We start from the raw sequence: 23,951 nt of genomic DNA, 5'->3' as shown, positions 1-23,951 counted from the left end.
ATGCATAAAGAGGATGATGTGGTCAAAATACTAATTTGCCTAATAATTCTGCACTCCCTGTATATATCACTTAAAGGGACTCTCAATCAAAATTAAACTTTTATTATTCAGATAGAGCATGCCATTTTAACCCCTTAATGACCACAGCACTTTTCCATTTTCTGTCCATTTGGGACCAAGGCTATTTTTACATTTTTGCAGTGTTTGTGTTTAGCTGTAATTTTCCTCTTACTCTTTTACTGTACCCACACATATTATATACCGTTTTTCTCGCCATTAAATGGACTTTCTAAAGATACCATTATTTTCATCATATCTTATCATTTACTATAAAAGAAAATATAAAATATGAGGAAAAAATGGAAAAAAACACACTTTTTCTAACTTTGTCCCCCAAAATCTGTTACACATCTACAACCACCAAAAAACACCCATGCTAAATAATTTCTAAATTTTGTCCAGAGTTTAGAAATACCCAATGTTTGCACGTTCTTTGCTTTTTTTTCCAAGTTATAGGGCAATAAATATAAGTAGCACTTTGCTATTTCCAAACCACTTTTTTTCAAAATGAGCGCTAGTTACATTGGAACCCTGATATCTGTCAGGAATACCTGAATATCCCTTGACATGTATATATTTTTTTTTAGAAGACATCCCAAAGTATTGATCTAGGCCCATTTTGGTATATTTCATGCCACCATTTCACCGCCAAATGCGATCAAATAAAAAAAATTGTTCACTTTTTCACAAATTTTTTCACAAACTTTAGGATTCTCACTGAAATTATTTACAAACAGCTTGTGCAATTATGGCATAAATGGTTGTAAATTTTTCTCTGGAATCCCCTTTGTTCAGAAATAGCAGACATATATGGCTTTGACGTTGCTTTTTGGTAATTAGAAGGCCGCTAAATGCCACTGCGCACCATGCATGTATTATGCACAGCAGGGAAGGGGTTAATAAGGGAGCATGTAGGGAGCTTTTTGGGGTAATTTTAGCTTTAGTGTAGTGTAGTAGACAACCCAAAGTATTGATCTACGCCCATTTTGGTATATTTCATGCCACCATTTCACCGCCAAATGCGATCAAATAAAGAAAAACGTTAAATTTTTCAAAATTTTAGATTTCTCACTGAAATCATTTACAAACATTTTGTGCAATTATGGCACAAATGGTTGTAAATGCTTCTCTGGGTTCTCCTTTGTTCAAAAATAGCAGACATATATGGATTTGGTGTTGCTTTTTGGTAATTAGAAGGCCGCTAAATGCCACTGCGCACAACACGTGAATTATGCCCAGCAATGAAGGGGTTAATTAGGTAGCTTGTATGGAGTTTGCAGGGTTAATTTTAGCTTTAGTGTAGAGATCAGCTTCCCACCTGACACATCAGACCCCCTGATCCCTCCCAAAGAGCTCTCTTTCCTCCCCCACCCCAAAAATTGTCCCCGCCATCTTAAGTACTGGCAGAAAGTCTGCCAGTACTAAAATAAAAGGTATCCTTTTTTTATATATAGCATATTTACATATGCTGCTGTGTAAGATTCCCCCCTTAGCCCCCAACCTCCCTGATCCCCCCCAATACAGCTCTCTAACCCTCCCCCTCTGCCTTATTGGGGGCCATCTTGGGTACTGGCAGCTGTCTGCCAGTACCCAGTTTGCATGTAAAAATGTCTATTTTTTTTTTATTTTTGTTTTTTCTGCAGTGTAGCTCCCCCCCCCCCCCAAGACTAATCCCCCACCCCCTCCCAGATCCCTTAGATTACTTTATTCAGGGATTTTATCCCTCCTTTCTCCCCATAATAAAAAATCCTTTCTGTAGTGTAAGTGGTTCCCACCCGCTCCCTCCCCGTGCACGCGCCCGCCCACCACCCCCCCGTGCACGCGCGCGCGCCCGTGCGCGCCCCCGGCGATACCGCCCCCGATCCCGCCCCCCTCTTTTACCAAGAAGCCATCGATGGCCGCCCACCCACCTCCCACTTCAGCTCCCACCCACCAACGAATGCGGCCATCGATGTCCGGTGCAGAGAGGGCCACAGAGTGGCTCTCTCTGCACCGGAGGGGTAAAAAATGTTATTGCAGGATGCCTCAATATCGAGGCATCCTGCAATAACCGGAAAACAGCTGGAAGTGATCAGGATCGCTTCCAGCTGCTTTCCACACTGAGGACGTGCAGGGTACGTTCTCAGGCATTAACTGCCTTTTTTCTGAGGACGTACCCTGCACGTCCTCAGTCGTTAAGGGGTTAAACAACTTTCCAATTTACTTCCATTAACTAAATGTGCACAGTCTTTTTATATTTAAACGTTCTGAGTCACCAGCTCCTACTGAGCATGTGCAAGAATAAGTGTGTATGCATTTGTGAATGGCTGATGGATGTCACATGGTATGTGTATGCATTTGTGATTGGCTGATGGCTGTCACATGGTACAGGAGGAGTGGAAAAAGACATAACTTTAAAAATTGTCAGAAAAAGAATCTACTACTCATTTGAAGTTCAGACTAAGTGCTATTGCATTGTCTTGTTATCTTGCATTTGTTGATCATGCAAATATACTGTGTTGAGAATTTTTAGGTTGACTGTCCCTTTAAGGTAGCACAAGAGGTCAAAGGTCAGACTGTAGCAAAAGTTTATATGTCTAGGAGACAATAATAATAATTATATGAGTGAAGTTCTGGATACAAGGGTAACAGAAGCAGGGACAAGAAGAAAGTGAAATTAGATAATATGTTATAAATAAAGAGTACCCTGTAAAACTTCTGTAACTTCAGGTAGTAGGAATAAGTCCGGATTAGACTTATGATACTGCATGTAATGGATGCAGCAGAAGAAGAAAGATGGTTGGTTACACTTGCAAAATACTAATTTGCCAATGATGATGGTGGTCATGCTAGGCACAAACCCAAAAGTTGGGAGCAGAGCTGAACTGTTAACTCTGAACCCTTTTAATAGACACAGGTTTACAGGACCTCCACTGCACAATCCAAAGATTAGAAAAGAGAAAAGTGTTTGACAGTAGAGAGACACCATGAGACCTAGATATGACTTGCAGTTACCAGGATACCTAAAGAAACAGTAACAACTTTCCAATTTACTTTTATCATCAAATTTGTTTTGTTCTTTTGGTATTCTTTGCTGAAAGCTAAACCTAGGTAGGCTCATATGCTAATTTCTAAACCCTTGAAGGCTGCCTCTTATTTCAGTGCATTTTGACAGGTTTTTTTATAGCTAGACAGCGCTAGTTCATGTGTGTCATATAGATAACATTGTGCTCACGCCCGTGGAGTTACATACGAGGCTGCACTAAATGGCTAAAATGAAATAAGGGGCAGTGTGCAGAGGCTTAGAATCAAGGTAATTACAGAGGTAAAACAGTATATTAATATAACTGTGTTGGTTATACAAAATTAGGAAATGGGTAATAAAGGAATTATCTATCTTTTTAAACAATACAAATTCTGGAGTAGACTTTTAGTTAAAGTAGCTCAACTGGAGATTTAGGGGCAACTGTTCAAGAAGATAGCTGGATGCAGGGGATGAAGTACTCTATACACAGGTATACACTCTAAAGGCACAGAGGATAGGCAAGAAAACTGGTATGCAGATTACATTTCCTTTAAACGTACAGAAACTGTAATAAATACAATTGCTATATAAGTATTGCATTAAATAAATAACAAGATAATCTGAAAATGTTATGTCTTAGATTATCATTGTGTAAAATAAAGCTTTTTCACCTGCAGCACAGCAATGGTTTACAGTTAAAATGATAGATATAAGTCAAACAAAATCTACATTAACAGTTTATCCCTTAAGGCATACAAATTATATTTTGATTCAGAAATCAAACATAAATGTGACAAGACATTTCAAAAAGTGACACAAATAATTGAGAAAAAGTGTTCAAGGAGAAAAGTCTATATTTGTGTGGTAATGAGACATTTATATGTTTATCTGGGAAATTGTCTGCTTCATTATGAAGCCAAATACATATGAATCAGTAACACTAAAAGGTTATAAAATAATATGTTTCTATAATATGATCTGAAGTAAATGGTATATAAATACTAATTAAATGAAATTAATTAAAGTATAAAGCCAAATGAATAAAGACTTCACTGCTGAACTCTTTAACCCTTATGCAGAAGAAACTTTTGAATATTTGCAATTTTTCTGTATAAACCCCAGTTCCAGTTACTCACACAAAACATATGTTTTGTTTTTCATCAAACTATACATTTTAAGAAAATGGAAAAAAAGACAGCACTGATAATAAAGGTACATTCATGCCAAAGAATAGTTAGTGAGTCAATATTTTCTGTTCTATGGAAATACCTTTTTTCATTGATCCATATTTAGCATTCATTTCGCTTCCTAAAAATATAAAGCATTATTTGATGCGGAGGAGATGCTAGGACATCTATTAGAACCTCCTATGATAAGTTGAACAATGTTCAAGGCTTTTCAAGGGTTATGTTACTGGGCTACAATACAATGCACATAATTATTATTTTTTTATTATTATTTATTATTTAAAAAGTTTTGAAATATTTACTTTATGCACAGGTTGTTTGCAATACAAAGCATATTTTGATTATATAAACATGCTTTAGTATAAGTTTAAATAAATGCTTAAAGGGACACTGAACCCAATTTTTTTTTTCATGATTCAGATAGAGTATGCAATTTTAAGCAACTTTCTAATTTACTCCTATTATCAATTTTTCTTTGTTCTCTTGCTATCTTTATTTAAAAAGCAGGAATGTGATGCATAGGAGCCGGCCCATTTGTGGTTGAGAGCCTGGGTTATGCTTGCTTATTGGTGGGTAAATGTAAGCCTCCAATAAGCAAGCGCTATCCATGGTGCTGAACCTACAATGGGCTGGCTGCTAAGATTTACATTCTTGCTTTTAAAATAAAGATAGCAAGAAAACAAAGAAAATTGATAGTAGGAGTAAATTAGAAAGTTGCTTAAAATTGCATGATCTGTCTGAATCATGAAAGAAAAAAAAATGGCTTCAGTGTCCCTTTATTGTCAACATCATGTATTTTTGCCTTGATACTAAACACAATGTGACTTGCAAAATCATTTAAAAAAACAAAAAAACAGGGCAAAAGAAAATTGCAAATTTTAGATGTTCTTACAAATATCTAGATACATGTTATCCAAAAGCATTACAAGAATAAAATATCCCCACCACATTGGAACAATGAAGAGCAGAATAAAACAATTTTTCTAAAATGAAGTCCCTGGGAATCTAAAAAGCTGTGCGCAGAAAAGTGAAAAGTAACACCCAATAGCCATTAAAAGAATAAACTATACAGGATGTAAAACTCTGTAAAAACTTCTTAAATAGAAATCTGGCAGCATTATGGTCTAAAGTCATTGTATTTCATAAACAATGTTATAAACTTTTTGACCTTAAAATGTTACATATACAATTTAAGCAATTATAATAAAAATGACAAAATAACTCAGATACATAAAAAAATACAATAATAAATCCACAGAACAAAAGGGTCTAGCTCCCAGTAGTGCACTGCTGTTCCTTCAATAAAGGAAACCAAAATAAAGAAGCACATTTGATAATAGAAATAATGAAATAAAGTTGTTTATAAATTTAGGATCTATCTGAATCATGAAATATTTTTTTGGGGATTTCATGACCCTTTAACTCCATGGGGCTGATTTATCAAGGGCCGAATAGCCCCTGATGCCCCAGTTTTAGTGCGAGCCATTAGGCTTGCCGGGAACAGGAGTTAAGAATAAGCAGTCTTAAGACCACTGCTCCTTAACTGGTCCACTGCCTCTGAGGCTGCGGACATCAATCCGCCCGATTCTAAATGATCAGGTTGATTGACACCCCCTGCTAGTGGCCGATTGGCCGTGAATCTGCAGGAAGTGGCATTGCACAAGCAGTCAGGGCCGGACTAAGAAATCAGACCAGCCCTGGAAATTTGTATAGACTGTCCCAGCCCCGCCCCCTCTGAGTCAGCCCTGCCCCTTCATTTTAGCCCCACCCCCTCCGACGCAGCCCCTCTTCCGGCTCAGACTTGCCCCCCTCCGGCCCAATCTCCCCAGCAATAAAGACACCCTCCCTCTGCTATGTTAAAGCATTTGCAGCGAGCAATATATATTTAATAATTCTCATATTTGTTCAATATCCCAACCATTCCTCATATTAACCCCACACTCCTCTGTATTAGATACACACAAATAGTCAAATACAAAAAGGTATTAGAACTATATACCAACCCTACTGTGTACATCAGGCATGCTCAGGACAGTACTGAGGCTGTTTTAGGTATCCCTATGCTATATCAGGTACGATTCATTTTTAAATGGCATCATTTTAATGAAGTTTTAGTTTGACTTGAAAGGCTGTTGTGTCAAAATTCAAATTTTCATGTAAATTTTTTAAGGGTATCCTGCCTGTCCATATACCCATTTTTTATTTAAGTAAACGTGAAGCACGTGTTCCAGAGTCATAACTTATTGAGAATTCCAAGTTTTTTTAGATTTATTTGCAGTGGAGTCCTTGTTTACTGATATATATATAAAATAAATTGTCAACATCTAATTTTTAAGGTTCAAAGATAACTAGGGTAATACACCCAATAGGGGGCGCTAAGACTAATAATGTGTATAATACTAAGTATATATATATATAGGTGTGTATATTCAACAATGCAATTTATTCTAACAGAGCTCGTGTTGGATGAGCATAGATCTATATATATATATATATATATATATATATATATATATATATATATATATATATATATACACAAAAAATATACAAGCCACTGTATAAGCAAAATTACATAAAACCACACATTTCCTTGCAATATTTGTCATATATAACAATATCAGACACCAAATACCAGAGTCCCAAATTAATGGTGGAAATCAGACTGAGTAGATATAGTCCAGTATATTACAAAGTATAATTTTTAAGGTTCCTTTCTACCACAAAGAAACAAGAGTAGAAATCTGTAATTTGCATAAAACAACATAATACAAAATTATTATTTTTTTAAAAATTAGAAAACAGGTATCAGACCCGCGCCTCAGGCGGTACTCACGTGTGTTGTGTTGTTGCGGGAAGCTGAATCCGTGGGTCCCACAGAGCAGTATGAGCCAGGCCGGCATGTGTATGAGGCACAGTCATGGGGAGAAGCAGGCGGGGAGTCATCCTGAGGACGCAGCTGGAGCCGTGGAGAAGAGCCGAGCACCGCCGGGGAGTCAGTGTCTCTGCATGTTCAGAGTGCGCAATCCATACAGGTCCGCTCCGCCCCCTGACTCATCATGTAAGCCGCCGGCCCACCCCACCTGACCTGAATCGGCCCACATATGATTCCTGGGTCCTCCAACTCCTCCCTGGCCTGGTGTGGCCCTGGCGGCTGGCCCTTGGACTGTGGACACTGAACACTGAATTGTGACAGAGACTGAGCCTGTGGCTGCCCAATCCGGCCCTGCAAGCAGTTCACCAGAACTGCTTTGTAAAGTTAAATTCTGACAGCGTATGCTGTCGGAATTTAGCAATGTCTGGCGGACATGATACACTATAGTGTATCATGTCCGCCAGACATTGGTAAATCGGCCCCCATGTTTCTATTTGAGAAACCATTGATTGTCCAAATCCTACCCCAAAAAGTAAACCTGCCAAGGTTCCTTAAAGGGACATACAACCCAAATTTTTTCTTTCATGATTCAGATAGAGAATATAATTTTAAACACCTTTCCAATTTACTTATATTATTTAATTTGTTTCCTTCTCTTGTTATCCTTTGCTGAAAGGTTTATCTAGGAAAGCTCAGGAGCAGCAAATTACCTAGGTACTAGCTGCTGATTGGTGGTTGTATATATATACAGATTGTCATTGGCTCACCCATGTGTTCAGTTAGAACCCAGTAGTGCATTGCTGCTCCTTCAACAAATGATACAAAGAGAATGAATCAAATTTGATAATAGAAGTAAATTAGAAAGTTGTTTAAAATTATTTTCTCTATCTGAATCATGAGAAACATTTTTTGGGTTGCTTGTCCCTTTAAAGGGACATTATTAACCTTGTAATTACAAGACATTTCTGTTTGGCTGAAATAGAATCAAATATCAGCCAAGTCTTAACTTAGCAAACTCGTCATTTGACTTTGAAAGAGCCAATCTGGACAGACTGCAAGGCTAGCCATGGTCATAAAGTTAGTATAAAGTACTCTGTTTTGCAGTTGTTATCAGTTAAAGCCAACTAGTGAAACATATGTAGCAGAGCTAGAGTTGAGAAGTTGTGTTCTGAGAATTAGAAACTACTCAATTTTCCAGAGCTAAATAACACGAAAAGGGGACAAAAATAATAATAAAATATAATGCAAAGTTTTTTTGTTATGCATAACTAAACATTTTATATAAAAATCTCAAGGTGTTTACTATCCCTTTAAATTATTTTCTTAATTTACGTATGGGCCAACCAGAATAATCTTCAGATGGCAAACATTCCATACTGGATCAAATAAGCCCCAACTCACAGAATTCCTGGTCTTTGCATTCTTACACCTGTTCTCAACTTATTTTAGAATCTTGGGTAGGCTGACCATATTGCCGCTTTAAGCAGGAACACATATGAAAAATACATATGTGAGGGTTCTTATACAAAACCATTTCTTTAAACAGCAGTGAAAACAGCCCTGACATATGTATTTTTCATATGTGTCCCTTTTTAAAGCGGCAATATGGTCAGCCTAATCTTGGGTAGACCATGAGTCTGCCATAAAGCATTTTATTGATATTTTACCAAAGTCGACTGCCATTTTAATTAGTATTGTAAGGCTGGTATTTAGTATCTTAAGTAACATTGTGCATTGGCTTACAGTGAAAGAGGGTTGTATTTTTATCAGTCTTATTACAAATTACTTTTTTATTAAAGGGACATGAAACACAGTATAATAGCATAATCAATAAATGCGTAATAAAAACACAATGCAAAAGCACTTAGTTTGAATTTCAAATGAGTGGTAGATTTCTTTCTGACAAATTTGAAAGTTAGTCCTATTTTCCTTCCCATTGCATAATGTGACAGCCATCAGCCAATCACAAAATGCATATACGTATAGTCTGTGATTTCTTGCACATGCTCAGTAGGAGCTGGTGCCTCATAAAGTTTGCAAATAAAAAGATTGTGCACATTTAGATAATGGAAATGAAATAGAAGGTTGTTTAAAATGGTGTGCGCTATCTGAATCATGAAAGTTTAATTTTGACTTTAGTGTCCCTTTAATATAGAGTTGACATAGGTCTAGGCTCCATTAACATTGCATATTTTTATAGTTTATGTCACACTAGTTCAAATCCATGTCTGATTTCTTTCAGTAGTACAAATAAAAAGAGTTATTAGGTAGAACACTGCAAAACACTGTTCTTAACAATAAAAAATCAATACATGGAAAAGAGTGTACTCATTTAAAATGCATTCTTTGTTTACACATGCAATTTCCTAAAACTAGTTACATTTTTATTTTTGTCAATACATTTAGTAAAAATGTTCAATTATTAAACTAATGAAATACATGTGTTAATTTATACTAGATCATCATAAAATGGAATTCACTTAGATATAAATTAGATATAATCCTATATAAACCACTTAAATATACAAACCATAATGGAGAGACAAAGCATCACTGCGGCAGTCTATGGCTTTAGAGTAATACTTTGGTTTTGTATATTAGTGATCATTTATAGCTTAAGAAAATCCAGTCAAGCACATCATGAACAAAGTGATTAATTTACTATTTTAGTAATATGTTAATAATGCATAAGAAAGTGACATCTTTTGCAACAGAAATATTGTACCAAGACATATGTCACAAGGGATTAATCTATATAAATCTATAAATACATTCTTGCATATCAGTTTACATGAGAAGTTTAAAGCTGCATACCTGTTAATCATCTATGGTATTAATAATATTGACAATAAGTAACAATAATATTAACATAATAACATGGTTCAACAGTGGCACCTAAAAATGGACCCCTGTTTTATATAAAATACCTTTAACCCTTTTATTGAACAGGTAAACTGCAGTAGCATAGCCGCTCATTTGTACTTCATAGTGGGCACCCACAAAGCTGGTGGTTAACACTAAATTCCGTATTCTCCTTCTGTTCTTTGTCAACTACCTGCACTCAGCAACAAGAAACAGTGTACCACATGTGGGCTACTGAAGCAGGTAACAGGACAGGGTGTTTAGATAACTGGTGTATGTGATATGTTTATCAAGGGGTGAAATCACTTCTTCAATGACCCCTTCAATGACCATGATTATCCTAAGTGAGCAAGGGATTAAATCACTGTTGTAGAAATATAACAGTCAATAAAGGGATTACACTAAAGTCATTTTACCCCACTTCTACCAGTAGATTTCTATGTGCCAGTAGATAAGTCTGTAGTTTGATTTAACATTTCACTCTCAGCCAGTATAAGTAGCAAGTTAAAAGAAATGTAAAAATTAGTTTTGAACAAGTATATTCTGCGCATCAACAATCAGGCCCAGAATCAGTATAAGTCATACAGGACATTTGCCCAATGAGTGGGGGTCCGTTGCAGGCCAGAGCCTGTTGTCATAGCCCTGCTCAGTCATTATCATTATTATTTGTCCATTATGCAGGGCCAGCCCTTCGTTGCCTCTCACTGCCTTTCTGTGTTCTGAACCAGGTCATGGCAGTACCACCCCACTCATGTGCCTGTTATTTTGAGTAACTGTGACAACACAGGCTGATAATAAATTGCCATTTTTTATTTAAGTCTGAACTTCAATATCACATGCTTTTTTTTCCCTTTCATTTACAAAAGACATTGACAGAAGGATGTTAAAAACTTTTTGTAAATCAAACTAGTACATTATACTAGGTGTACACGGCCTGTTCTTTCCTAAACTGTCCAGGCAGTTTTTTGGTCCCAGTCTGGCCCTGGCCTCCATTAAAATGTGATTCAGCCCAAGTATATTACTCAATGTGTTAAATAAGGATCAGTTTCCTGTGCATTTTTTCTGTTTAGTAGTAGTGGGCACACTTGTATTGTAGAGATTGGAGATTTTTAAGGTTCGAATAGTAGAGAGAATATTTCCCTTGACATTTATTATTTCATTCAAATGTTCTTATAGAACCAACGTTAACACTGAATACCAAATGTTAACTTTCAAATTTTGAATGTAATATCAAATGTTTTTCCAATATTTTCGATGAATATTGATGTCCATAGACTTACATTTAACAGCTGCATTTTTTGGTAGTACTTGTGTTGCAAAATGCTGCTTATAAAATTTGAAGTGCTCTAACGTACAGGTTAAATTTGACTATAATGTCCCTTTAATGTTATTAAGCTACCACGTGAGCAAGCAACATCGAAAGTTCAAAAACTGTAGATTGTGCCTTTAAATTGAGCCTTAACTCTTTTTCTAAACAGAAAAATAAAAGAAAAACTAAACAAGTGCAAAATATTTTTTACCCAGCTAAACCACTTTCAAACTTTGTTTGATAAAGCATAACTTAAAAAAAAAAAAAATAAGCTATAAATCATAAGACTAGAACACAGATATATTAATTTTAAATTCAATTTGCAATTTCAAACATAGCAAAAAAATTGTGACATTTATAGAAGTTTAAAGAATCAGGTCTGCATATGGCAGCACAAATAGTTAACCAGCCAAAACATTGCAATATTATTTTTAATTTCCTTTAACAAAAACAAAGAAGTTTACATTTCTGTGAAAAGTCTGATCCCTACATATTTTCTAAGGAATTGTGCCTGTGAATTATATTTTTTTCCCTTCATCCAGTACATAATGAACATCATCTGTACTTTGTATAAACTTTAGTTATTATTATAAAATATTGCTATATTGGGCCACATTGTGATGAAAATGATATGAGTTTTTAAGGATTGATTTAATATTTGATAAAGATGATTGTGAAATGCAGAGAACCACACACATACAGTATATATTGTAAACACAGGGGCTGAGTATTTGATAGATAAAATCTCAGTTGTCCTTTTTTTGGTCCATCCAGCTAAAGGATTTTTGTACACATTTTTGTCTTTTTTCCATCTACAAAAGGCATTTTATAATATAATCTGTACACAAATGTGATGTTCCAGTTATAGATAAACCAACTTTTTCCTGTGAAGTTTATGGATACTGGTCCCTCTCCGCTAATGGAGATAGGGGAGTTGTCTGTATTAGCCACTCAACATTAATACAGAAGTATCAGTTGTACACAGTTTTCATGTTTTAAATTACATTTACCTTTATGATCTTTTTTCATGCAAAAATATTTTAACATTAGTTGTTCACAGGCTCAACAGAAAATAAAGCATAATGTCCCTTTAAAATTTTAAATTTTACACCACTTGACTTTTTTCCTAGTTAAAGTTTTTTTTTATGTATTTATTTAAATAAAGTTTGGTTAAAGTTGTTTAAATTACCTTTGATACTATTAGGAAGTGCTTCATTGTGCACAATCCATTCTTTAAGGCAAACTGCCCATTGGCCAATAGGTGGAACTCTCAAAGCATTATTGGTTAACAGTGACAAACCCCACAAGCTTAACATATTCCTAACACAGGGACATCTGTTTGTTTTTGTAAAAAATTAAGAAGAAATGTGTCCACAAATATACATATTTTTTATTTACTGTTTTGGTTTACCAAGTATTACAAATACTAACTCAGTTATGGGCACACCAAATGCATTAACGGGCAAAATATGTACACTGAATCCTCGTAAGGATGGGTGATATTTTAACCCTTATCTTGTTAGCGTCCACTTTATACAACTGAGTTTTGAACTAAAAAGAAAGGGAGGAATGGGTAATGATTACCCTAAATGGCAGGATAGGGTCTTGGAATGTTATATGTACATTCTCTCCTTTAGATATCTATCGCCAGTCATTATTCTGAATGGTGGAAAGTCACGACTTTACAATCCATCCTGTAAACCAGTTCATCCCTGACTCCCACTGGTGATGTATATTTTCTCTAGATATTACAGTAATAAGAAATAAATGCTTCAGGCAGCAAGTTTATGGGAAAAAAAAGGCATATAGATTTTCAGTACAGTGAAGTACCAGTCTGATCTGCCTGTTCTGTAAAGGCTTATTCCTACTATTCTTAAAACAAATACCATGATGGTTCGACTGAACAGACAGGCAAAGGGAATAGAAGTGTTAGAGAAGAGAAAAATACAGACGGGAATAAGCAAAATAAAAATAAGTGGATGCATTGCTGTTCTGTTTATTTATACACACACACACACACACATACATATATATACACACACACACACACACATATATATATATATATATATATATATATATATATATACTGTACATATGTGTGTATAAATATATAGTATTTTTTGCTTTTATCTATAAAGGGTGAGGGTGTGTGCATACTCCGCGAATGGGAATCTGACCCTGCAGTATTCTACACACTGATTGCTTGATCAATGGAGAAACTCAATAATAATGTCTCTTTTTGCCACTACTAAAGAGGTAAGATAAACCATATAATGTTTAAAAAGTATACGCAAAACAAAGCAAATGTTTCTAATATTACAGTTTTAAAAGCTTTTAAAATAATTACCTTGAATTTAGCTATTTTGCAATGCACAGTTGGATGGTGATTTATACTATGTAGAAGGGGCTGGGCTGTACTTTTTAAGGGGGATCTCATATAATGCAGCTATGTTTTTATCTGTGAAAAACAAGTTGTCCCAGGGAACAGCAGCTAGCTAATTATATATTATACCTTTTTTTATTTCCTGGCTGAGAGTTTCTCTCTTTTTATAAGGCAAATCATTTATACATGCCAAATTTATATATTTATGTTGTCATTTATGAAAAACATATAAAGAGATAATTCCACAATCCACATCACTAATATTTTATCTTTTATCACTGTTTCAATAAGCATTTAAATGGCAGTAAAATCTACAACAGTTTTTGCTATACACTTTTCAATATAAAATTGTGTAATGTCTTTGCTTTTAATTCGACAGCTTCTGTGTATATTTCACCTCAGAAGGAAAATCTATAACCTTGTATCAGGCATTAAATCTAGTAAATACATTGCTTTATAGTATAATACAGCTTAAAATAACCAGTAAGATTCCCCCACATCTAGAAAGAGAGTATTTTAAAGTATGAACACATTTCAGTAACTGAAAAAGAAATGTGCAGAAGTAGATAAGGGACTTGGAAAAAAAAGTGCAAAACTGCATAAACTAGTCAAAATAAAAATGATAATATTTTATATAGAGTGATATGCAAAGTAAATTGGCGATCTCCCATGAATTTGTAAATTATTTTAAATGTGTCTCAAACAAAACATTAGGAATAACTTATTGTTACTTTATCACAAAAATGATAAAACTGTTAGATACATATTAAAATGTAATGAAGAATAGATACAGGAAAAATACATGATGGAAGGAATCAGGGTGTCAAACATATTTTGTACAACAAGAATAATTAATCAATGTATTGACTACAAAAGATCAATGGGTATAGAAGACAGTGCTTCTAATTTACATCATGTGAGATCAATAAACACATTTTTCTGTCAGTGAGAACTGAATCAAATTAATATAAATATAATCACCAGTTGGTGGATGTAACCAAGTGAGTAATATAACATTTTATATTCATAATTTAATGTAAAGTAATAACAATGATTGATAAATACAATGCAGAGTCAATAAGCAGGATGATTAAAGAGCTGTATAAATCCTTTGGAGATAACTGTAATTCTGACAGGATCAAATAATACAAACAGTGAGACAACTACTGTAAGTACATAAGATTTTTGACCTGTGCTGAACGCAAAAGTCTTTAACAATACCCAAATCACAATAACGTTATACATTGATCATAACCCTTATACTGGTAACTGTATAATATTCAACATTTAAAGGGACAGTCAACACCAAAATTGTTATTGTTTAAAAAGATATATAGTGTCTTTACTACCCATTCCCCAGCTTTGCACAAACCAATATGGCTATAATAATTTAGTTTATAACATTTAAAGCTCTAAATGTCTGTCTGTTTCTAAGTCACTACAGACAGACTCTTACCACATGTTTTTTAATTAACTTATCACAACAAGAGACTGCTAATTCATGTGTGCCATATAGCTCTGTCCTGTGGAGTTGTGCATGACACTGCACCAATTGGCTAAAATGCAAGACAGTAGATAATAAATAAATTGCCATGTGATCAGGGGGCTGTCAAAAGAGGCTTAGCTACAAGGTAATCGCAGAGGTTAAAAGTTTATTAATATAACCAAGTTGGCTGGGTAAAACTGGGTAATGGGTAATAAAGGGATTATCTATCTTTTAAACAACAATCATGTTGGAGTTGACTGTCCCTTTAAGATCACAGCAATATGATCAACATTCAATAATAATTAAAGATACATTAAACAAAACTTTGAAGCAGCATAGCACAACAGGTTTATAATTGATAATTGTTTTGCCATGTCCTGTGCAGCTTTGTTTTATACAAATTATACATTTGTGCGTTTTTTCAAGAGCTGTTGCAACCCACACTCTGATATGTATCAATGTGATTAACCAATAAGAATTCTGTTTAAAGGAGACGTTCATGCATGTGCAATCAGAGCATGTGACATTGGGTTTGATGTTATACAGCAGTCAGGGACAGAATTTGGTTAGAAAACACATAAGAACAGGTAGAATAAGCATTGTGTAGGTAGCCACTCACAAAACTTCTGTTGAGTGATGTCAGCAACTGGTAATTGAAATGCTTGTGTGCATAGCTCCAGCTGCACACAATATATATGCAGGCCCATTATGTGCACGTGCACTTGCATGTGTGCGCACTATGGGGCCTATCTATCAAGCTCCGGATAGAGCTTGAGGCCCCGTGTTTCTGGCGAGCCTGCAGGCTTGCCAGAAACACCAGTTATGAAGCAGCGGTCTAAAGACCGCTGCACCATAACCTGTCCGCATGCTCTGAGCAGGCGGACAGACATCACCGCAATTCAACCCGATCGAGTACGATCAGGTTGATTGACACCCCCTTGCTGGCAGCCGATTGGCCACGATTCTCCAGGGGGCGGCGTTGCACCAGCAGCTCTTGTGAGCTGCTGTTGCAATGCTGAATATGGAGAGCGTATTGCTCGCCGTATTCAGCAAGGTCTGGTGGAACTGATCCGCACTGTCGGATCAGGTCCGCCAGACTTTGTTAAATATGGGTTTATTCAGTAATCTCCCTCATTCTGCTTGACAATCATGGTGTAAATCCGCTACCCTTTTGCTAATAGTACATTGTTCACAATTACATTTTAAATGCTGTTTTGTAATAGTTTAAGTATTATTGCGACTCAAGATTAAAGGGACATTCAAATGGAAAGTTGCATTGCGACTCAAGATTAAAGGGACATTCAAATGGAAAGTTGCATGCCAATTTGTTAGATAATATAATTTTTACATTACTTACACCAGCTAGCTATATGTTAAACACATATGTAAAGACCAGTTCTCAACCAGAACACAACCAATGATTGGCTAGCTGTTTAAAAGCCACTTATGATTGGTTTAGCTGCCAATTCCTGCTTCCAATGCTTGCAGTTCCAAGTGGAATTTTACCAATGTACTTACTGTTTAACCCATTTGTAAGTTAAAATAATGTAACTGTTTTGATAGTAAATAACAAAGTAGTCCCCTGTATTCAGTTAGGATTAAAGGGATAAGAAAGTAAAAATTAAACTTGCATGATTCAGATAGAGCATGTAATTTAAAAAAAAAAAATTAAATTCACTTCTATTTTCATATTTGCTTTGCTCTATTAGTATCCCTTGTTGAAAAAGAATACACACATATGCTGCACTAGTGGGAGCTAGCTGTTGATTGGTGCCTGCAAATGTGTCTCTTGTGATTGGATAACTATATGTGTTCAGCTAGCTGCCAATGTTCCTTCAGCAAAGAATAACAAGAGAATAAAGTAAATTTGATAATAGAAGTAAATTGTAAAGTTGATTAAAATTGTATGTTATATGCTTATAATGAAAGAAAATGTTGTTGCTTCCTGTCCCTTTAAATGAACTTGCCACTGAAAAAAAAAAAAAAACTTTCTAAATATGATCTTGTGGAGCTGATTCACTAACATGTAGAGATTTTCCTAAATGTGTTGTATCCTTATTTACCAAAAATCTAATTTAGGAAACAACTTATACAAAGCAATGAGATTTCACAATTCTGAAGCACTGTTTTCGCAGAACTTTGACATATACATTAATGCACTAATATCAGTAATGAAGATACTACTTACCGCACACCACAGAAACTAAAAGTTGTAACAGAGACAAGACATGTTTATCCATTCCGATCTCAGGTAAGCTCAACAAATATCATAAGTTATAAGCATGTGAGGCAAGCGAGTCCTGAGTCAAAAAATGAGTGAGGTTTGTCTTATCTTCAAAAGAAAAGTACTTAAATGAGAATCAGCTTCATCCTCTGCAGATCCAGAATCCACACTACAAACCAAAACTAGATAGCCAAAGGCAGCAAAAGGGGTCAGCAATTTCCTGAGCTCCAGTTAATGTCTCAGCGTATTAGAATCACTGCAAACACAATTGAACTAACAGCTTCAGAATCCCGGCAGATCCTGTATCCCTCTGCATCTCAGACACCAGCATCAAGCACCAAACTCCTCCCCTGCTTCCAACAAATTCTGCACTCTTTGTTCACTTAAGGTGGATTAGCACAGTTGCTGCTCGATTAATGAATAATCACAGTATATAAACCTAATTTAATTTAAAGGGACATTATACACTAGATTTTTCTTTGCATAAATATTTTATAGATGATCCATTTATATAGCCTATACAGCTTCTTTTTTTTTTTAAATGTATTGTTTTGTTTATTTTTTAAATATCATTTCACTGATTTTCAGACTCCTAACCAAGCCCCAAAGTTTTAGAAGAATACTGATGTATACCTACTCCAGCTTGCTCCTGTTTGTGTTAAGTGTCTTTTCATATGCAGAGGAAGGGGGGGGGGATTGTCTGCTCTTTTTGCAATATAACCACTTTCAAAGGGTGTTCCAGCTAACCTTTTAAACCTTTTGCTAAACTGTTTGCTTCTAAGTAAGTTATTAAATGGTTTTATGCTGGATTTTTAGATCAGTTTCTGTGCATATTATTCTTTATTGTAGTGTCTATTACATGCAGTTAAATTAAAAGTGATGTATACTATCCCTTTAAAGGGACAGTCTAGTCCAAAATAAACTTTCATGATTCAGATAGTGCATGTAATTTTAAACAATTTTCCAATTTGCTTTTATCACCTAGGAGGTTTATATGCTAATATCTTGAAGGCCACCTCTTTTCTGAATGTATTTTGACAGTTTTTCACCACTAGAGGGTGTTAGTTCATGTGTGTCATATAGATAACACTGTGCTCATGTACGTGGAGTTACCTGGGATCCAGCACTGAGTGGTTAAAATGCAAGTCTGTCAAAATAACTGAAATAAGGGGGCAGTTTGCAGAGACTTAGATACAAGATAATCACCGAGGTAAAAAGTGTATTAATTCAACTGTGTTGGTTATGTAAAATTAGGGAATGGGTAATAAAGGGATTATCTACCTTTTAAAACAATATGCATTCTGGTGTAGACTGTCCCTTTAACTGTATGTACTACTCAAATATATACTATTTCATACAGATAGAAATGCTTCTAAGTGCAAAAAGAAAATGTGTAGAGTATTTTATTACTGTACTACTGACTGCATATAACTACTTTTAATACACTACTGGAACTTAGCTAAACACATCTGGAGAGCCAATGACAAGAGGTATATGTGTATAGCTTCCAATTACCAGCTAGCTCTCAGTAGTGCATTGCTGTTCCAAAAGCCTACCTTGGTATGCTTTTCAACAAAGGACACCAGGTGAACAAAATAAATATGAAAGAAAAACTAAATTGAAAAGTTTCTTAAAATTGTATGTTCTATCTAAACCATAAAAATTTAATTTTGATCTTTAAACATGTTTAATTGCCAAAGACTAAAATTTATATAATTTCCAGCCTCCAAATTTTATAAAAAGACCTTCATTTTAAAACTGGTTCCATAAGTACAAAAAGCAACAACGTTTCAGACCTGCAATAGGCCCTTAATTATATTATAACATGATTAAGGGCCTATTGAAGGTCTGAACCCTTGTTGCTTTTTTGTACTTATGGAACCAGTTGTAAAATAAAGGTCTTATAAAATTTGGAGGCTGGAAATTATATGAATTTTAGATTGTGATTGGGACTCGGCAAGTCTTTTTTCCATACCGTGCCCCATATATCAGGTGTGCTGTCTTCCTACCTTGGATAATTTCCCAATGATAAGGCCCAATGTTCAAAGCATTGTCACACTTGCATTATATTATAAAGATATATGCGCTGCAAACAGATTGCAGGTGAAATGTTCTAAAGGGATCTAATCATTGTGTGAAGGTTGTCTCGCCTTTGACTGTGGGATGTGATGGTTTTCTGCCAGTGGCGGAATGTTCAAGGCAGCATTACCATGTGCAGTTGTGTGTAATGTAAATGATCCCTTTAGACAGTATTGAATGACACTACAATTTACATGTGTGAACTGAAACCAACTCTTTTTGCTACAGTACAATAATTAAACTTGTACATGAGTAATAACCAATCTGAGCTGGACGATATATTGCACATGTGTATATAACGTGTAATTATACACGTAATATATGTGTATCCATATTATTATTATGGATTAAAAGTTGTTTTGTTCTTTCTTTGCAAATCCAGTGAGCGCAGTCTTTCTCTTTTGTTTATATATATATATATATATATATATATATATATATATGTGCACATATGTATTTATTTATTTATATGTGCATTTATGTAAACTATTAACCCCTATATCCGCCATCAAACCCACACCGCAAGTAATAATTAAATTATTAACCCCTAAATCCGCCATCAAACCCACACCGCAAGTAATAACTAAAGTAATAACCCCTAAATCCGCCAACGCCAACATCGCAAACTTCCTAATAAAACAATTAACCCTAATCTGCCATTAACCCACAAATCAATAAACCTATTAAAGTATTAACCCCTAATCCGCCATACCCACACAACGCAATGCTAATAAATCTATTAACCCCTAAACCTCCAAAGCCCACAACACAATTAAATAATTAAATTACTAAGCCTCCTAACCTAACACCCCCTAAATTACCCCAAATTACCTACATTCAAAAATACTAAAGTTGCTAACTATTAAAATAAAAAACCTAACATTACTTCAAAATAAAAAAATAAATAAATTTAAATTAATCTAAAATTACGGAAAATAAAAAAATCTAATATTACAGAAAATAATAAACAAATGATCAAAAATTAAAAAAATAAACCTAATCCCTATGAAAATAAAAATCCCCCCTAAAATAAAAACACCCCCTAATCTAATGCTAAACTACCAATAGCCCTTAAAAGGGCTTTTTGTAGGGTATTGCCCTAAGTTAAACAGCCCTTTTACATTACAAATAAACAAAGTCCCCCCTAACAGTAAAACCCCCCACCCACCAAACCCCCCCAAAGAAATAAACCTAACACTAAAAAACTTAAACTGCCCATTGCCCTGAAAAGGGCATTTGTTAGGGGATTTAGCTCTTTTAAAAAGTGCCCACTCTAATCTAAATTAAAAAAAAAACAAAAAAACCTAGGTTGGTACTCACCATTCCTGAAGTCCAGTGGAGAAGGTCCTGTTCCATGCGGTGAAGTCTTCTTCCAATCGGCGACCTCTTCTTTCTTCTTCAAGGAACAATCTGGCGCAGAGCGGAGGGCGGAGCTGAAGACCGATGACCGCGCTATTCAAATCAGCCAATAGAATTTCAGTAGTTCTCATCCTATTAGCTGATTTGAACAGCCAACAGGATTTCATTAGCTCTCATCCTATTGGCTGATTTGAATTTGAAGAATCAAATCAGCCAATAGGAATTCAAGGGACCCCATATTTAATTGCGTACCTTGAATTCACTATTCAGTGTACGGCGGAGATCGTACAAAGAGGATCCTCCATGCTCCATTGCTCCGCGGTTGCTGCTCTTCAGTTCAAGGGTCGCCAGTCTTCAGTTCCAGCGTCACTGGTCTTCAGCTCTGCCCGTCGCTCTGCACCGGATTGTTCCTGGAAGAAGAAAGAACAGGTTGCCGCTTGGAAGAAGATTTCACCGCATGGAACAGGACCTTCTCCACCAGACTTTGTTTATTTTGAATGTAAAAGAACTGTTTAACTTAGGGCAATGCCTTAAAAAAAGGCATAGTTTTTTTTATTTTAATAGGCACGGAAAATAAAAGAACAAGCAGGAGTCATGATACCCAATGTCTCTTTCTTTTTCTCAGTTTATTTGGTATTACAACAAAAACAAACAGAAACAACAACGCTATGGTTGTCGGTTAAAAATGGCTATGTTGATAAATATGCTGTCAGCACTAGTATTTGAATTCCAGTGGGAGAGGGGAAACACCAGCTGACGCGTTTTGGCTCGTGGCCATAGTCCTAGCTGTTAAAAGTTTAAAATAAACCGCCCTATTTAAAGGGCTACCCTCCCTCCCATTGGACCAAACCTGCACCGAGGCGCACATAACATAACACTGTACTGTTTTTTACACAGACTATACAATATAGAATAACACCTTGAGGGGATCATATTATTAAAATTATCCCTTGTTCCTAAGATGAACAATTTGACTCTGCTTAGATTATGATATTAAACTTGTGATCTAACTTTAAACATCGTAAACGACAGTACATTCATTGTTAATTCTACATAGGTATTGAAGACAAGATTACTGTCAAATTATATTAAATATCATATATAGCCTTTAAATAAGCAAATTAATTATTGGCTTGATCATATATATAATATAAAGATTGTTCAGTTTAACTACCGCTATACACATCCTAGTGCAAAACCAACTCCAAAGATACGTGCATAACCAGAGTGTGAACTGTGGACACAGAACCACATCTAATGTGTAACATAGAAAAAGGTGGAACAGAAGATTTATTTACATAACAAAATGTGTGTTGGTGTTAATAGATTGTATATGTGTACCAGATGGGGTAGCTAATTTAAGCCAAAAATTGATGAGGTCATAAACTGAGTTTAGGCCTCCTGGTAGTCTCGTCTTCAATTTGAAGATCCAATGGACCTCTTGTTTCCCAAGGAGTTTCTCTCTGTCTCCTCCACGTTTAGGTATCGATACCTTCTCAATGATAATCCATGAAAAACTCTGTGTTCTTCTCGTGCACTTGTACAAAATGTTGCACCAGAGGGGCACTAGAACTACCTGTTCTAATGTTAGATACATGCTCTCTAATTCTGGAGCGTGCCTCTCTGGTAGTCAACCCCACGTACTGTACCGAACACTGTGTACATGTTATCAAATAGATAACGTATTTGGATCTACAATTCAGACAGGTATTGATCCTAAATTCTTGTCCAGTGATAGTGGACCTAATGGAGTCTCCTAATGTCACCTTTTCACAAGCAATGCAATCTCTAAAGTTGCATCTATGCATGCCCTTTATGATCAGCCAAGCTGATCCATCAGCTTGTTTTCTTCTCAATTTTGTCGAAGATACCATATTTCCAATGGTTTTATTCTTTTAATATGTGAAAAGGAAACCTTTGTTTGTAATGTTGGCTAAATCGTCATCTGCCGACGAAAGTGAAAAATGTAACTTTATTATCTTACAGATCTTGTAGTATTCTTCTGAATAATTTGTAACAAATTTATTTTAATAGTTAGTAACTTTAGTATTTTTTAATGTAGGTAATTTGGGTTAATTTAGGGGGTGTTAGGTTGAGGGGCTTAGTAATTTAATTATTTATTTGCGTTGTGGGCTTTGGCAGTTTAGGGGTTAATAAATTTATTAGCATTGTGTTGTGTGGGTATTGTGGGTTAGTGGTTAATGCTTTAATAAAGTTTATTTCGTTGTGGGTTAATGGCGGATTAGGGGTTAATTGTTTTATTCGGTCGTTTGCGATTTGGGGTTGGCGGATATAGGGGTTAATACTTTAGTTATTACTTGCGGTGTGGGTTTGATGGCAGATATAGGGGTTAATTTACTTTATTAGTTAGGGTTGGCGGTTGACAGGTAGCTAGATATTGCTAGATATTGCGTATGCGTTAGGTGTTAGTTTATATTTTCAGGCAGTTACGGGAGTTACGGTGCTCCCATACTCAGTGCAAAGTTTGCTGCGGCTGCCTTTGTGTAGTGAGGTGAAAATTGAGTAAATTTCTCCATTTTCGCCACGTAAGTCCTTGTGCTGAATAATGAATACCGATTTGCGACGCAGTCCCATGTTAGCTTATGGGAGTAAAAATTGCGGCCGACGGGTGAATTATACGTGCCGCATTTATATGCGGCACTGTATATAGGATACCAAAATTGCGGAAAAACTGTTTACTTGAGCACAATTGAATTTAAAAATCTTACTCCATTTTCACCTCACCATACGAGGCAGCCGCAGCAGGCCTTGCGCTGAGTATGGGAGCACCGTAACTCCAGAAACTGCCTGCAAAAATAAACTAACACCTACATGCGCAATATCTATCTACCTGTGAACCGCAATCCCCCACCGCAATAACTAAGAAAGTGTATTAACCCCTATATCCGCCATCAAACCCACATCAGAACTAATAAAAGAATTAACCCCTAAACCGACAACCCCCCACAACGCAATATGCCTAATTAAACTATTAACCATTATATCCGCCATCAAACATACAAACTACCTATTAAAAAATTGACCCCTATACCACCAAAGCCCACAACGCAATAAACCTATCAAAGTATTAACCCCTAAACCGCCAAAGCCCACAACGCA

At 35.6% G+C, this 23,951-nt stretch overlaps 1 protein-coding gene across 1 annotated transcript in view; it reads right to left on the bottom strand.

Moving 5' to 3' along the window:
- The window catches only part of RAMP3 (receptor activity modifying protein 3), a 487,437-nt gene extending 469,761 nt beyond the window's left edge, over positions 1–17,676 (bottom strand). Inside the window, exon 1 of the mRNA XM_053714330.1 lies at positions 17,358–17,676. Within this exon, the coding sequence (XP_053570305.1) occupies positions 17,358–17,409 (52 nt within the window). The 5' untranslated portion in view covers positions 17,410–17,676. The remainder of the gene's footprint in view (positions 1–17,357) is intronic.
- Positions 17,677–23,951: the final 6,275 nt, after the last annotated feature.

Source organism: Bombina bombina, chromosome 5, assembly GCF_027579735.1.
Source record: "Bombina bombina isolate aBomBom1 chromosome 5, aBomBom1.pri, whole genome shotgun sequence".
Classification (NCBI taxonomy): Eukaryota; Metazoa; Chordata; class Amphibia; order Anura; family Bombinatoridae; genus Bombina; species Bombina bombina.
This window is presented reverse-complemented; position numbering and strand designations above follow the sequence as displayed.